Source organism: Akebia trifoliata, chromosome 5 (assembly GCF_017979445.1).
Source record: "Akebia trifoliata isolate Shusen 1 chromosome 5, ASM1797944v1, whole genome shotgun sequence".
In the NCBI taxonomy this organism is placed as follows: domain Eukaryota; kingdom Viridiplantae; phylum Streptophyta; class Magnoliopsida; order Ranunculales; family Lardizabalaceae; genus Akebia; species Akebia trifoliata.
Window position 1 is genome coordinate 33,914,191 of NC_141379.1, and position 16,956 is coordinate 33,931,146.

At 36.0% G+C, this 16,956-nt stretch overlaps 2 protein-coding genes across 2 annotated transcripts; both read left to right on the forward strand.

Moving 5' to 3' along the window:
- Positions 1 to 1,693: 1,693 nt before the first annotated feature.
- On the forward strand, positions 1,694 to 13,331 carry ATATG18A (Transducin/WD40 repeat-like superfamily protein). The gene is made up of 4 exons (XM_086444089.1): positions 1,694 to 2,782; positions 12,225 to 12,432; positions 12,619 to 12,745; positions 13,017 to 13,331. The coding sequence occupies exons 1-4, from the start codon at positions 1,832 to 1,834 to the stop codon at positions 13,105 to 13,107; spliced, it is 1,377 nt and encodes a 458-aa protein (XP_086300215.1). The 5' UTR covers positions 1,694 to 1,831; the 3' UTR covers positions 13,108 to 13,331.
- A 2,133-nt stretch (positions 13,332 to 15,464) lies between these two features.
- LOC147402433 (glutathione S-transferase F13-like) lies at positions 15,465 to 16,643 on the forward strand. Its single transcript, XM_086444090.1, has 3 exons — positions 15,465 to 15,650; positions 15,796 to 15,844; positions 15,966 to 16,643. Exons 1-3 carry the CDS (start codon positions 15,504 to 15,506, stop codon positions 16,415 to 16,417), a joined length of 648 nt encoding a protein of 215 aa, XP_086300216.1. The 5' UTR covers positions 15,465 to 15,503; the 3' UTR covers positions 16,418 to 16,643.
- Positions 16,644 to 16,956: the final 313 nt, after the last annotated feature.

The window sequence follows — 16,956 nt, forward strand, 5'->3', positions numbered from 1 at the left end:
ACCCTGAGGTCAGCCTTAAACTAACCCCAGAGGGCGACAGTCGTGTCTTTCTCCCAAGTTTTGTCAGGACCTGGGGAGTTGTACCATTCCATAGCTACGAACTTTGGAACATAGTACGTAGCTTGGATTTCCTCCATGGATGGTCTCGTAGGGACATAGGGTTTCTTGCTCATGGTGTTTTAGGATTTTTTAATTGAAAAATGTGAAGAAAATCGATAAAACAGAGAGGGCACCTTGAGCAAGAAGAGAGAAAGGGAACATGGATGGAGCTTTGGCTGGAAAGATTGAACGGAGAAAATCTTGGATAAAAATCGACAATAGTTCAACATGAAAAATGGAGAAAAGTGGAAATGGGGAAGAAAGGAAAGATACTTATAGGGAAAATATCCTTGAGATATGTAGAATATCGAACAGTCAGGACTGTCTTGGATAAAAAGCACATAAATGGTAGTCTCTACCATTATTATGTTTAAAGAACGAGACGACCAAATGCCATGCGTCCCAAACCCAACCAATGGGGATGTGCCACATGGAACAAACCAACTGTTGGAGAGTTCAAACGAGAACAATAAATGCATCCTAATAAATAAGTGATGGCTCAATACTGCAAACCAACTAGAAGAAGACACATGGGACAACTATTTAATGCGTGTATTGGGAACCATACTTGAATTAGTTCGAGTTGTTTCAAAGAATGAAAGCCGGAGAACTCATCTATTAGTGATAAGGCGTTATGAGTTCTCGAAAGGCCAGGATGCTCCTGACCTCCTGAGAGGGGGCATTGTGGAGGGGTAAATTTTTCGACCTGTAAGAGAATGCCATGTATCATCTTCAAATAATATGGTTCGCTATTCATTCTCTTTCGACAATACTTGATAAGTGGATAAGAATTTCAACGATAGTATGGGGATCAGGAGTTCGGAAGTTCGTGAATGAAAATAATCTAATCCTTGAGATTGCGAGATTTGGTCATTAGAGTCAAAGAAATTCCTAGAAAAAAGATTTGGTATGAATCGAATCCATTGGAAAAAAGAGATATGGTTCAAACTCTTTATTTATAAATAGAATGAATCTCCATAAAAAAAAGGTATGCAACTCTATTTTTGTAAAGATTTATATTAAATCTAACTTAAGCATCGGAGGTTCTGTGTAACATGGAACAAAGGAGTTTTTTGAGAATATCAGGCATTATACGAAAATGGAGCAATCTAGAGGAAATCACAAATTCGACCTCTATACTTTTTTTATTAAATTCTTACAAATTTCAAATCTTAATTCACCCGTGGAAAATTTTCTTTCTATTATTTTTAAAATTTTCTTAAACTATTTAATTTACATTATGTGACATTGGATCATGTTTTTGAAGGTGAAGTTACTTGAGTTTGGGAAGAAATAAAAAATATTTGCTTCCTATTTCATTTATTGGATCCATCAAATTGACCCGACGGTCGGACCGTTTTGAACCGACCCGATAGTCTTAAGTGTAAACAACCAGTACGATTTTCAGAACATTGATCACGGGTGACGTTTGCTCGTAACCCAAGAAAAGGAATAAACATTTTTACGGACGAAACTTTCATATTTTCCGTCTGTAATGACAATAATATCCTTACTTCTTAAATTGATTGACTAATATGCCCTCGAATTCATAGATACAAAGGGCATATATTCAATTACTATTTTGACTTATTTACGAAGTTTCTCTCTCTTCTCGATCGGTACTTGAAACTCTTGACATCTCAAGCTTCGTATATTACTCTCTCTCTCTCTCTCTGGTCGATGGTTCGAAATTACCCTTGACAACCTCCAAAATTCCATCTTAAATCCTTCCATGGCGACTCTGTCCGCCTGTTCTTCTCCTCCATGGCCAATTCCCGAATCAAACAGTAACCCTAATCCCAACCCTAATTCGAACTTCCTCTCGGTTCCTCAACACGAAAATGCAATCTCTTCAGATCAATCTCCGATCTGTGAAGAATTTTCTTCACCTATGCAACACGGAATGGCCGAATACGAAGAACACGAAGAAGTTGGAGAATCTGAATCTTCCACAAATTTCAACCCCCCTTCTTCGACCTCTCCCTTTATCCGAAACCCTAACCCTACCTCAAACCCTAATCTTCAAGATAACCTCTCTCCAACGCAATCTTCGATTCCTACTCTACTCCATATCTCCTTCAATCAGGATCATGGGTGCTTTGCTGCAGGAACAGATCATGGATTCAGAATCTACAATTGCGATCCCTTTCGCGAGATCTTTCGAAGAGATCAAGGAGGTGGTATTGGTGTTGTTGAGATGCTCTTTCGATGTAATATTCTTGCCCTAGTTGGTGGCGGACCCGATCCTCAGTACCCGCATAACAAGGTCATGATTTGGGATGATCATCAAAGCCGTTGCATTGGAGAACTGTCGTTTAGGTCTGAGGTTCGGGCAGTTCGATTGCGACGTGACCGAATAATTGTTGTTCTTGAGCAGAAGATCTTTGTCTATAATTTCGCGGATTTGAAACTGTTGCATCAGATTGAGACGATTGCAAACCCTAAGGGTCTTTGTGCAGTGTCGCAGGTGTCAGGATCGCTCGTGCTGGTTTGCCCTGGGTTGCAAAAGGGACAGGTTAGGGTTGAACATTACGGGTCGAAGCGAACGAAGTTCATCTTGGCTCATGATTCGAGAATTGCGTGTTTTGCCCTATCGCAGGATGGGCAGCTGCTTGCCACAGCCAGCACTAAGGGGACTTTGGTTAGGATTTATAACACAATGGATGGAACTCTACTGCAAGAGGTATGTGTAATTTACAACAAATTTCTATTTTTTTCTTCCTTACAGTTTTGATTCTTGTTTTATCATTCCTTGTGCATTATGGTACTTTGGTCTGTGAATTGGCAATCTTAGAGGTCTTTCTTGTTTCAGTTATTTTCTCTCTGAATCTATGTTTCTTTTGATCGTCTCTGACCCTTAATTACATTCTTAACAGATCACTGATAAGGAATATCATTTTTTTAGCTAGAGAATGTGTAAATCCAGAGAAACGATAATTGCATAAAAGAGTGATTAGGGCAAGAAGATTAATGTAAGAAACAATTGTATCGGATAATCAATGTGACTTGCAAAATTATATAAAAGAGTTCCTAGAAGTGTTACTGGGATGTTATAGAAACATGGACACAGGCATTTACAATTAAAAAACTGAAGTGTTTGTGATGTATACTGTACCCAATATGAAGTGTTCCATTCATTGAGCAATAGAGAATTAATCTGGTGGGTATTAAGGGATGGAGTAATGAATGAACTATATAAAATTATTGAGGACATGTATGCTGGAGAGAACACTAATCTGAGAATAGATGGTGCAAGACAAATGGGTTTTCAATTACCAAAACGAAGTTATTCATAGCATGGTATTAGGAAATCTCATTCAATTTTTCAAACAAGCACGAAACATATGCTTGCATTTATGCCAGGGATCAACCTTAGAACCTTTTGTTGTTATAGTTTTGGATGAATTAACTTCCAATGCCAGGGGAATTCCATTATTTATACACTTTCTAGATAAAATGTTGGCTGATGAGACTAGGTAATGCAAGTCTAACATTATTGAGTGATATAGTAGAAACCAAGGTTTTTAAATAAATAGATATCAAACACCTTACAACTTTAGTGAGAGCAACTCCAACGCATCTTCCATTTCCCTCAACTGCCATCTTGGAGTGCATAATCCACTAGAGGGGTCTCCATCACAGTCTTCCAAAACCTCTTCCATTTTGGAATTTGAAGTTTTCTAACTCCAAAATGGAAGACATTTAGAGCTATTCCATTTTTTGGCTCCAAATTTTTGACAGTTGGTAGGGTTTTCGTAGGATTTTCATCTTGGATTAAATGAAAAAATATATTAAAATATTTCTGGATCACCATTTTGGAAGACACAGTTGGAGTGCAAACGCCATAAACATCCAAAATGGGTGATACATAATGCTCACATCCTCCATTATGGAATATCAAAATGGAGTTTTCCCTTGGAGTTGCTCTAAGGATACTCATGGACTATCTTTAAAAAAAAGGGATTTTTTTTTTATCAATAAAAAAAAGGGATATTGATAGGGACATCAAAGCTTGAAGAGTAGATTTTAGTTTTTATTTAGATTTCTGTTTAGGATTTTATTTTTATGTTTTTTGGGCTTATTTTTATGTTTTATTGGCCCATGATCTTAGTATAATATTTATGGGTAGTTTAGTAACTTTAACATGTCATTTATGTAAGTTTGCTAGAGTTGAAAAATTAGGAGAGAGAAAATTACGAAATTAGGTCATTTATTTGGTATTTTAGTTTGATTAGGATTCTTGGATTTATTTTCTTTATATATAGATTGTATTAGTTCTTTTTTTTTAACAAAGAATTTTGATGAATAAAGAATGAGTTTCTTTCATAGTGTAAAGTGAGTTCTCCACCATTTTTTGTGTGATTCCAAAAAACCCTTGGTGTGATTCCAAAGTATCTTTTCTATCATCTTCTCATATTTCCATTTGTTTTTAATTTTTTCTTGATTTTCTTGAAATCTTGAATCCATCATCCTCTTTTGATTTTCTTTTAATCCTCGTTGTTCTTGATTCTTGATTCTTAAAACCTATAAACCTCAACCCTTAATCCTTATCCATTCTCTTAACCTTTAATCATGACCTTATAAACCTTAACCTTTAACCATTTTCATTTAGTCTTGTATTTTTGGTCATTGAGATTGTGGTCATACTTACAATGATGTTGGATGAAGTAACTAATTGTATCAAAAGAGTAATTAAAAAGGTTCATATGTGGTGGTGTAGACACCTCATTTTTGCATTCGCTTGATTCATCAACTTGTCAACCCGATTGCTGCAGTTCCTAATGGTGGACAAATGTTCTAAAGGTTTTTATTTGTCACTAGATGTATTTCCAGAACTCATATGAGTTATTCCATGCAAACAATCATTAGAAACCATAGTACAATAGGAAAATATGACAAAAAACATAGAGATCATCATTTTGGACTAAGAGTAGTTTTAGGAGAAAAATTGATCAAATTTCCAAACTACCCCTGATGCTAGAATCCCTAGAGACTACATAACGTTTAGAAAAATCTTTTCAAATGCAAAATTTGACAAAATTACCAAAATATCCCTATTGGATTCACACCCATTTCACGTAAAATAACCATAAATGACAAACCGACATTATCAGTGAATTCTTTGCAAAAAATTGATTTCGAATCATCCCAAGACGTTAAAAAATGACATCCCAACGCAAAAGCCTTCTTTGAGGGCAAAATGGTTAATTTTTAACAATTAAATTTAAAAATCTAAATCAATAATTAAAAATCTTGATAAATGTAAATTGAAATCATAATAAATCAAATTATATTAAAATTGTAAACAAATAAATGCAATTAACTAAGCCTATGAGCCCAATTTCAAGTAGCAACCTATTTATTCAAGTGAGGCCCACTAGATATTTAATTAAAGAACCTTGCACCAAGGGTCTCAAAGAATATTAAATAATTAAATAAAGAACCATCCATGGGGGTTCTACAAAATCAAAACCACTTGAAATATTATCAAACCACCTGAAGATAGGTTAGAAATGGACTCTATCTAAAAGAGATCTAATCAAACTAAAATCTTATCAATAACTTTTTTAAAAAGACAACCAAACCATCAAATCTCGATGTCTTCAGGAAGCTTAGAAAAATAGGTCAAAATCTTCTCAGAACTCTCCCAAAATCCAAAATCTGAAGTCCCAACTAAATACCTAATCCTCATGCCTTGATTTTCAACCTGAAAAACATCAAAAAATCCTAAAAGACTTGAAAAAAATTCAGAAAAACATTTGGATCTAACAAAAAATTTCTCATCTTGGAATTCGAGAGAAGATTTATAAGTGGATATAGACTGAGAAAATTCGCACGAGAAACGTTCACCACCAGTTTTTGAGGGAACTAATCGTCACAAATACCTAGGTAAAACATGTAAAGTTTTTAATCTTTATTTTAGATTTAGGCCATTTTTGCAATGTAGATCTTTGGTAAGAGTAGAGATTGGTTTTTGTCGGGTGGGATTGGTGCCTAACACCTTCTAATCCCATAACCTGATCCCTGTATTTGTAATCTCTTCGTAGATTTATGCTTTTATCTGTTTAGAGTCATTTTTGGTTCTTAGACCGTAAAATTTGGTGGACGACTCCATAAAATCTAATAAAAAAGATTTTTTCCCAAAAATTTTAAAGCGAATCCGCACACGCGGATCGAGGGTGCTTTCAATGACGACTCCACTAGGGACATTTGAGGAATAAACTCAAAATTCTTAACAATTGTTGCATTGGGAAATTAACTTAAATCTTTTTTGCTTATTTGGCTTTAGTTCCTTTTGTAGATGATAGTATTGGTAGGCCTTTCTTTGATTATTTGTCTATTTTGGGCATGTTGATGGAGCCTTAGGGTGTTTAGGCATATTTATTTTTTTATGGATTTTGATCCTACCCAAGGGTCAAGGGTCAACTGTCAACAAAGTTCGACCCAAAACAATCCAAGATTTAAGGTTCAAGAAAATGTGAAGTGTTATTTTTAGGGGCCATGCTTAAGTGTTTGAGATTGCGAATAATCAGTTGTGGTTTTGGATGAAAGAGTAAAAAATTGTGAGAAGGAAGGTTGCCTTTAGAAGATGAAGAAAAAATTACAGTAACAGGGTGAGAGTCTTGGTTTCGTACTGCTAATAGGTTGGAGTAAAAAAAGTAAAGAGGAAAAAGAGAGGGTGCACTATGGATGTGTGCAGAGAGGAGATCAGAGCAAAAAAAAAATTAAACAAGAGGTGGCTAGTTTGTTGGGAGCGCTAGTGTGGAATAATTTTTTTTTAAAGAGGGCTAGCTGCTCGCGTGAAGAAGAGCAACACTATAAAAGGCAAGAAAAAAAGAAAGGGTGCAATAGATTTGTACTTCATTGAGGGGGAGGTCTTTTGAGAGGGGGGAGAGAGAGAGCTTCTGTGGATCCCTAGCTGTTGTAACCAAAAAAGAAACAAAGAAGAAAGTTTGAGAGAAGCAAGTAGTGAAAAAGAAAGAAAGAAAGAAGAGAACCTAAAAAAAAAAAAAATGCAGCAAGGAGGTTCCCATTCATAGAAAATATGAGAGAAGACTCTTTTGTCCAATGAAAGTGCCCTCGATCTGCTTTAAAATTTTTGGGAAACAAAATAATTTTTATGGGATTTTATGGTGTCGTCACCAAATTTTACCGTCTAGGAATCGAAAATGATTTTAAACAGATAAAAACCTAAATCTATGAAAAGATTACGGATACGGAGATCAGGTTACGAGATTGGAAGGTGTTAGGCACCAATCCAGCCCGGTGAAAGTCGATCTTTACTATTATCAAAGATCTACAACTAAAATAAAGATAAAAAATTATATGTTTTACCTGGGTGATTGCGACGATTGGTTCCCTAAAAAATTGGTGGTGAACGTTTTTCGTGCGAATTTTCTCGGTCTATATCCGTTCTTAGATTTGCTCTTGAACTCTAAGATGAGAAAATCTTTTATTAGATCTAAATGTTTTTTTGACTTTTCTAGGTGTTTTTTAGGGTTTCTAAGTGTTGCTCAAGTTGAAAATCAAGGCATGAGGTTAGGTATTGAGTTGAGACTTCAGATTTAGGATTTTGAGAGAATTCTATGGATATTTTGACTTATTTTTCCTAGGCGTCCTGAAGGCATACAATATTTGGTGGTTTAGTTGCCTTTTTAAAGAAGTTATTGATAAGGTTTCAGTCGGATTAGGTCTCTTTTAGATAGAGTTCATTTTTAACTTATCTTCAGATGGTTTAGATAAGGTTTCAAGTGGTTTTGGTTTTAATGCGGTTTATTTGACTTATGGAGAATTAAATCTTTTAATTTTTGGAGAACTCCCCATGGAGGATTCTCTATTTAATCATTTGATATTCTTTGAGACCCCTGATGACAGGTTCTTAAATTAAATGTTTAGTGGGCCCCACTTGAATAAATGGACCGTCACTTGAAATTGGGCCCATAGGCTTAATTAATTGCATTTATTTGTTTAAAATTTTAATTTATTATGATTTCAATTTACATTTATTTAGATTTTTAATTATTGGTTTTAGATTTTCGAATGTAAGGGTTGGAAAGTTATTGTTTTGCCTTCAAAGATGGCTTTTGCGTTGGTTTGTCGTTTTTTGACTTCTGGGATGTTTCGGAATCAGTTTTTTTCTAGGAATTCGTTGAAAATGTCGGTTTGTATCATTTATAGTTGTGTTTACGTGAAATGAGTGTGGGCCCCACGAGGGGCATTTTGTGAAAATTGGCGAAATAGTTTATTTGGTTTCTTGTTGTCATTTTGTGTCTAGGGGTGTTCTGGCATCAAGGGTATATAGGTAATTTTGGCAATTTTTCTCATGTAGTTTATGTTAGTCTCAAAATGGTGATTTCTATGTTTCTGATTATACTTTCTTAGCGTAGTGTGGTTTCTAAGGTTTGTTTGTGTGGAATATCTCATATGAATTCAGAAAATACAACTAATGACAAATGAAAACCTTTAGAATATTTGTCCATCATTAGGAACCGCAGCAATTGGATTGACAAGTTGATGAATCAAGTGAGTGAAAAAATGGGGTGTCTATGAGAAAAAAATCACACGAAAGGAAATGTGGTTGTGAAATGTTGAAGTTTAAAAGGTCAGTAGAGAAAAGGGTATCTATCGAAAGTCTTGGAAAATAAATAGAAACAAAGTAAACTTCGATATTACACTTCTAAAAAAGAAGCAAAGAAAGTGGTCAATGAAGCTAAACAATAAGGCATATAATGATTTGTATGAAGGATCCCCTTTTTTACGTCCCCATGTCCTTCTCGTGTGGCAACATGGGGGAGCAAAAAGGAAAGAGAAGGATGGGGTTTCTCTTGCTTTTGGCATAGCGGGCCCCCCCAATGGGAGGACTGCACGACGGGCTATAAGCTCAGTGGTAGAGCGTGCCCACAATCTATTGGTTTTGAGGAGTAGTTTTTTTTTTTTGATAAATATAAATTTTATTAATGAAAGAAAAAGGATAAGAGGAGGCTGAGATAGCCCCCAAACAACAAAACCATAAAAACAAGAAAAAAAAAAAAAAAAAAACACGCCCAACGGGAGGCTATGGTTCACAAACCATATCCCAATTAAAAATAAAATCTTGGAAGCTCAATCCCTCAAAATCTTTACTCATCTTTGACCAGAAGAAAAGAAATCCCAGAGTCTCTAAAATCACCGTATGAGGCAAGCTTTCCTTGCTATGGAACACCCTGTTGTTACGCTCTTTCCAAAGACCCCAAGCAATGGCGAATGGAAGGATAGTCCAAAGATGCCTCTTTCTAGCAGAGAAGATATTGAAACTCCAACCCTCTAAAAGCCCAAAGATAGAAAATGGAAGAACCCAATCCACCTGGAAACGAGATAAGAAGAACATCCAAATAATACGGGTGAAAGAACAATGAATAAGAATGTGGTTGGTTGACTCCCCATCCCTCAAACAAAGATGGCAGAAGTTTGGGGTAATCCACCCCCGATAGATCAAATTATCCAAAGTTAAGATTCTACCCAAAGAAGCAAGCCATAAAAAGAAAGACACCTTAGAAGGAACAAGAGTTGACCAAATGATAGATGGAGAAAAAGATACCCCATGCAACGGAAGCAAACAATCATAGAAAGACTTAACAGAAAATTTCTTATCCTTAGCCTTGAACCATTCTCTTCTGTCCTGCTCGTTCTCTCTGAATTGAATCGAATTAAGGAGATCTAGAAGAGATGTGACCTCCGTCAATTCCCAATCATTGAAATTCCTCCTTAATCCCAGATCCCAAGAATTCGTGTTCTCGTCTCGAATCAGACACTGCTGGACTGAGTTATTTTTTTTCAAAGAGCAAGCGTACAAAGATGGAAATTGGATAGACAGAGATGAAGTTCCACACCAAAGATCCTCCCAAAATCTAACCTTATCTCCCAACCCAACTTTGAATCTAATCTCCCTATCAAACTTATCAACACCCTTCATAATACCTCTCCACACACTACACCCGTAAGATCCTCTAGCCTCCTTACTATACCAACCAAACCTCTTCTCTCCATATTTAGCCCGAACCACCTTCCTCCACAAGTTGTCTCTTTCTTCCCCGAACCGCCAAAGCCACTTGCCCAAGAGAGCTTTATTTGTTAGTCTTAGCCCTCTAATCCCCAAGCCTCCATTCTTCTTTGGGGTGCAAACCATTTTCCAATTCACCAAATGATACTTTCTACCACCGTTATTATCATTCCACAAAAAATTCTTCATGAGTCTTTCAATCTTAACTTCCACCGACTTAGGCAACGAAAAAAGGGATAAGAAGTAAATCGGAATACCCGTTAAAGTACTTTTGATCAATGTAACCTTACCCCCTTTGGAGAGATATTTTGCCTTCCAAGTACTCAATTTCTGTTCCATTTTCTCGATCACTCCCTCCCAAATATTTTTACTACAATACGGAGCTCCTAAAGGTAAACTTAAATAGGAAGAAGGAAGCGTATCACTGCTGCACCCCAAAGTAGCTGCTAAGACTGGCAGGTTAACAACCTCACCAACCCCAAACAACTTACTTTTCTGCAAATTGACATGAAGTCCTGAAATTGCTTCAAAACAGCACAATAAAACCCGAAGGACTTTAAATTGCTTCATTGAGGAGTAGTTTTACTTCTAGTTTTGAGATACCTTGGCACCTGAAGCATAGGACTTGTGAAGCTCATGGCTGGCTTCCTGCATCCGACTGTACTCACTCAGAGTCTTCCCGCCATGTAGTACCGTCACTGGACTGGACTTCAGCTTTCCTTGGGCAGGTCTAGTTCCCAACCCGAATCTGAAAGTGCAAGGCATATAATGATTTGTATGAAATGTTGGGTAGTAGAAAATGTGAGAAATATATCTATGGGTGGCACAATTAGATAAAGATAAATTAAAGAGTTGGGTAATATTTGGTGCACTCAGATTATAATAGGTGCATTTAGAATTTTTTAATAAAAATCTGCAAGGAACTTAAGACTAGGGGGAGACAGGTGTTATGTAGAAGTAAAAAATACAATGCTAGCAAAGATGAATATAAGTAAGGATTTAGGATTGGATGTTATTTTGATTAAAGTATGGAAATGGGTGGAATATATTAATTTCTTCTGCCTAACTAAGTTGTTTGATGATACTTCGAAAGCCAAAAAGACGTTGAATATTTAAATCAGAAGTGTCCGACTGATGCCTTGAAGAGGTCTGTAACACAAACCCATCCATAGTCTCTATCCATATGAATTAATATTTAAATCATAAGTTTTGCATGCATGAAAGGAATGTATGAAAAGTAAGAGAACATTTATACAGAATAATAGAGCTATCCAATAACTTGATAAATTGTAAGTAGCCCTAGAGACTATTAAAACAGTGTTAGTTGGTTAACAATTGAATAAAAGTGTATGGAGGATGAAATACACTAGCTCTCTTTTTAAAAGTCGTCTGTTATGGAAAATGATTGGAATGAAGGGTGATATTGCCATACATGGCAGGATATATCTGGATGTATGAACACATTTGTATCAGGTTGATCAAGGTTTCACCAACCTAGAAGGGTATAATATGGTTCCCTCCTTCAGATACTTTGTTCACCTTGGGCTCAATATGCAATGACAAGACTACTACAAAGAATTTCTCTACTATCCTTGGGTATTACAAGGGCATGCAGCATATATGGTATTTATTTTTTGGTCTTGGAAACTATGTCGAGCGGGAGAATCAAGGAAGAGTACTTATGGTCTAGAAAGATTGTCTTTGTAGTTGGCAGTGCGAAAACAATCCTAGCTAGTTAGCTATTAGTTGGCAATTTGTGAAGATTCTCTAGAACTTGGAACTTGTTATTGGCCACGTGTTTCCAAGTAAGATAATGGTGATGGTTAGTTTGCTTGGGGAGTTTTTATTATTATTAAGAATAATCATTTGATTGCATTATATTGTTTTGTTTTTTTTTTTTTTTAATGCATCATTTAGACATAAGAGTGTATGAACGACAGTCAGCTGCTCCAGTTCTATATTGATCTTTGAAATCCTGAGGAGCCTTCAGTTTTATTCCCCAGTCAGCTGAAAACTGTCATGGCCATTTTGCTTTCATGTGGTAGAAAGCTTAGATATAATGAAATTGATTGGGTGCGCAATATAGGTACGAAGGGGTGCAGATAGAGCAGAGATTTACAGCCTGGCTTTCTCTCCTACTGCACAGTGGCTAGCAGTCTCAAGTGACAAGGGCACGGTTCATGTCTTCAGCCTTAAGGTTAATACAGGATTACCTGGCAATGACAAGTCACAGAATGTATCCGAACCCAGTCTTGCTGTTCCATCATCCAGTTCATCTTTCTCTTTTATTAAAGGTAACTGTACTATATTGCATTTACAAAACCACTAGAATTTTCTATTAGAAGAGCAATATAAAACGTGTGTGGGGTTATAATTGATAACATTTTACCGGTTAAATGAACATAAACTCGCATGTCTGTCCCTCTCTCCAAGTATAAATGAGTTAGGATTTTCTCTCTTTTCTTTCCATTTGTCTACAGGAGTGTTGCCAAAATATTTCAGTTCAGAATGGTCAGTGGCCCAGTTTCGCTTGCATGAAGGTTCTCAATACGCTGTCGCGTTTGGTCACCAGAAGAATACAATTGTGATTCTTGGCATGGATGGAAGGTAAGCAGACACTCCTGTTTTTCAAGGAATCTTAACGACACTCACCCCACTCCTGTTTTGGTGATTGGAATGAAGCTGTAACAAGGTAGCCAAGCTGGATTACCTCCACACACACACACACACGCACACGCACACACAAAAAAACCTCTCTACATTCCAATTTGTTAGAAAATCAATAGCTTCTAGAGGAAACCAAATTTTTTCTTGCTGAATGCATGCGTTGGGATCAGGTCTTATTGATAACGGACGGGCTTTTGGTTTGGATATGCAGTTTTTACAGGTGTGAGTTCAATCCAGTGACAGGTGGAGAGATGACTCAGCTGGAATTTTACAACTTTCTTGTTCCAAAGGAAACATTCTAAGAAGAAGTTTGGGTTCATCTTTATTTTCTATTTTTCCATCTCGGCTGACCTGCCACTATGATATTATTATTTAAATTTCAGTTGTGGATTAAATAAGAGTTGTAAATATATATAATATAAAATAACAAAAAATGGGGTTAGAACTTACAACAACTGCTTTGGAATGGTGTGAATGATGATGGCATCTGTGTGCATATATGCAAATAGATATTGTTTTATCAAAATTTGGTCACTAGTGTTATAGCAGTTGTCCCTATTTTAGAGCATAAATTTTTTAAGGGAACGGTTCAGAGAAACGTGCATTCTAGATGCTAAAATGGTGGGCCCCTTCTCCGAAAGTGTTTGGTCACCCATCCCCTCCATACATCATCATTTGTACTGCCACTGGTGCTACTATATTAACTTTATCAACTGAATTCAAATCCTTGATAATTTGATAGAGACATTTTAATTATCTCAAATAAGGAAAATTATCATCATCGTTATCTAGATCTTATGTACCAAATATTTACGGTCAACACCCAATATTGCTTGACCTTCTAAAGTTTTTCACAAGTACCACTTCCATTGTGCATGAATGAACCAAGCACCAATAGAGATTAAGATACTATTTGTGAAAATTTTCAAAGATATAAATTAGGGTTTCATTATAAAGAAGAAAATATAATCCAAATGTATCAAGCAAGTTGTAGATCATGTATGAAGAAGGAGTGGTCTTGAGTTTGAATCCACCCTTAGGGGCGAGAGTTTTATCCCAAAAATTACTTGGTGGGGGTGAGGAGATTGTATGTATCTCGAGGATTAGTTAAGTGTTCAAAATTTTTTTTTCCTATGTATAGTCTATGGGAAAATACAGATAAAAATCAATTAAAAGTAAGATGGGCACATAATGGATTAAAGATTATAATACTAGTGTTTTTATATAATCATGGTGGATGTAATACCAGAAAATTTTAAAAGGGTGTCCGTTTTTTTAAGTGGGCAATTATTAAGTCTTTGTTGACCTTGAAAAAAAGAGCATCTTCAAGAACTCATCTGGAGATGGCACTTTGCAAGAGATTACTCCTTTTATTTTATTTTAAAGAAGTCTTATTTCTTGAGATTGGAAATATTGTATTATACTTAGTTGACTTCATCAATGCCCCATGACCCAAAAATTCCTTGTGATACACATTTTTAAGGTCATCAAACCTATGAAAATTAGTCTCGCATACCTTTTGGGTGCCCATCACCTCATATTTATAGGATTCGAGAACCCAAGATCTTTAGTAATCTCCTTTCTAAATTCATCCTTATCCGTTTTAGTGTTTTCCTCTTATCAGAAATGTATTAACCCTTCGTTCTATACCTATTTGCTCTTTTTATTTAGGGACCCACCTTTCCCTTCGTGAACTCTTGTCTTTATCGTGATTGAATCCTTGATTTTTCAAGAATTCATTTAATTGGATCCCTCTTTAGTATTCCGGGTCAATTCCATCCAAGCTTTGGAGTTACCCTTTCCGTAACTCCGAGTTCCCCCCATCATCCGACCTTATCTATCTTGTCGGATCTTGGGAGTCAAAATTCGATACATCTCTTTTGTGATCCCAATGTGTCATGTGTCACCATCTGATTCTTCACAAAAAAAAAAAATATCTTCAAAGATATTAAAAATATTTATATAATAAGAAAAGATAATCTTGATATAAATTCAAAATATTTATGAATAAGGAAAGATAATCTATCTATTCAATGTAAAATACTTTATTGACCTTGATATAAATCTAAGATCTTAAAAATATGTCATAACATACATCATGGTATTGATATAGTGTCTTTGATGTACATTATTATAATACTTATCTCTGTCAATAAATATCAAATATTTGGCATAAACTTATGAATTTATATTACACCCTTACCTTTAAGTAAATATTTAGATATACCTCCATAAAATGGCACGTGTAATCCAAAGGAGAGAGTTTCTTCGAAATTTTGAAGCGAGGTAGCTGCTTCAAAGTTTTTTCCTGCTCGAGAAGTCCGCAAGAGTCGCCACGTTATCATTTATGATTCCTGAATAAATGCAAATGGTCAAATTTCCTACAAAATATATGAGCAAATATACTGTACATCTAGGAGTTTTTCTTACAATCCGACTTCGAGTGACATCACCACTCAGGACTAGAGCAGTGGATACATATTTGCCACGTGTCTTGATGTTAAAACAATATTGTTGAAAACTTCAACGTTCTTGGTTTTCTCGATGGTGGATTAACCCACTCAGACTGACTTCATCGAAAAATTATTTAAAAAAAAAAAAAAAAATGACGTGGCAAAACTGATACCAACCTTCTATAAATTGATACCTCCACATCTCCATTTCTGTATCACAATTCTCTCTCTCTCTCTTTGATATAATGGGTCTTAAGCTATATGGGTTGCCTATGTCGACATGCGCGACACGAGTCATGGTGTGTCTCAACGAGAAGGGCGTTGATTTCGAACTTGTCCCTGTTAATCTCAGCGTTGGTGAACACAGGAAGCCTCCTTTCCTCTCCAAGAACGTACGATTTTCTCCCTTTTTTTATTTTCTGTAAAAAAAAATTTCATTTTCAAGAAATTTTTTCTTCATATTTTCAACTTTTTTTTTTTTTTGGTCCATTTCTTTTATTTTCTTAACTTTATATTTCTTTGTTTATTTTTTTACAGCCGTTTGGTCAGATTCCGGTATTGGAAGACGATGATGTCACACTTTTCGGTCCGTTTCTGACTTTTAATGTTAACGTCTACCAACTAACGTTAATACACCCACATCTACAATCTGGGTCCACTACGATTATGAAAATTTCTAATCTTGACCATTGATCTTAATCTAACAGAATCTCGAGCAATTACGGCTTACGTGAGCCACAAGTACAAGGATCGAGGCGTGGATCTACTACGGCACGGAAACATCAAGGAAGCTGCATTGGTGGGAGTTTGGTTAGAAGTTGAATCCCAACAATTCGACCCAGCAATCAGTCCAATCGTCTATCAGATCTTCGTGGCGCCTCTGCATGGTAAGTCTCCAGATAAGGCGGTTATTGAGGCTCACGTGGAGAAGCTTGGAAAAGTGTTGGACGTTTATGAGGCTCGGCTGAGTAACACCAAATACTTAGCTGGGGATTTCTACAGTATTGCTGATCTGCATCATCTATCGTACACTCACTATTTGATGAAGAGTGAGTGGGCCTCTTTGATTAATAATAGGCCCCACGTTAAGGCATGGTGGGAGGATATATCATCAAGGCCAGCTTTCAAGAAAGTTTCCGAGGGGATGACTTTTGGATAGATTGCAATAATGGGACACGTGGGCTGTTTTAATTTGTTGTGTTTTTTGTCTAATAATTGGTAGTAGGTGAGCTAAGTTGTTGCTTTTAGGGGGAGTAAGTGCGTGATTGTGTGTGGGCCCATTGAAATAATTAATGAGTTTCTTGATCTGCTATCCATTTGGAATAAGTAACTTATTTGGAATAAGTAACTTATTTAGATCTAATAAATAATAAATTATTAAAGTATTTGTATATCTGATTGGATGATCTGAATCATAGGATTTTGATCTTTAAAATTTGATAATAGGGAGACATCTTCTCCTCCTCTTTATAGGCAAATTGATGTGGTTTGGCTTTGGGCTATAAGGATTTGATCCGAACCAATCCAATAAGAACTTAATTAGGTTTGGATCTGATTGGATTTGCCACATTAAGTTTTGTTCTTCGATTATTTTCTCTTTCTTTAATTTTAAATTGCTCATGGTATTTAAGATTGAGGAAGTATAGAGATTATTTTCCATTTTTGACAAGATATGATGGAGTTGTAACCTTTGATTCG

Bases quoted from the DNA above. Each gene is read 5' to 3' on its own strand.
- ATATG18A (XM_086444089.1), top strand. From the start codon at position 1,832: ATGGCGACTCTGTCCGCCTGTTCTTCTCCTCCATGGCCAATTCCCGAA. The intron at 12,433-12,618 runs GTAACTGTACTA...ATTTGTCTACAG, and splicing joins ATCTTTCTCTTTTATTAAAG to GAGTGTTGCCAAAATATTTC. The intron at 12,746-13,016 runs GTAAGCAGACAC...TTGGATATGCAG, and splicing joins ATTCTTGGCATGGATGGAAG to TTTTTACAGGTGTGAGTTCA.
- LOC147402433 (XM_086444090.1), top strand. From the start codon at position 15,504: ATGGGTCTTAAGCTATATGGGTTGCCTATGTCGACATGCGCGACACGA. The intron at 15,651-15,795 runs GTACGATTTTCT...ATTTTTTTACAG, and splicing joins CTCCTTTCCTCTCCAAGAAC to CCGTTTGGTCAGATTCCGGT. The intron at 15,845-15,965 runs GTCCGTTTCTGA...TTAATCTAACAG, and splicing joins CGATGATGTCACACTTTTCG to AATCTCGAGCAATTACGGCT.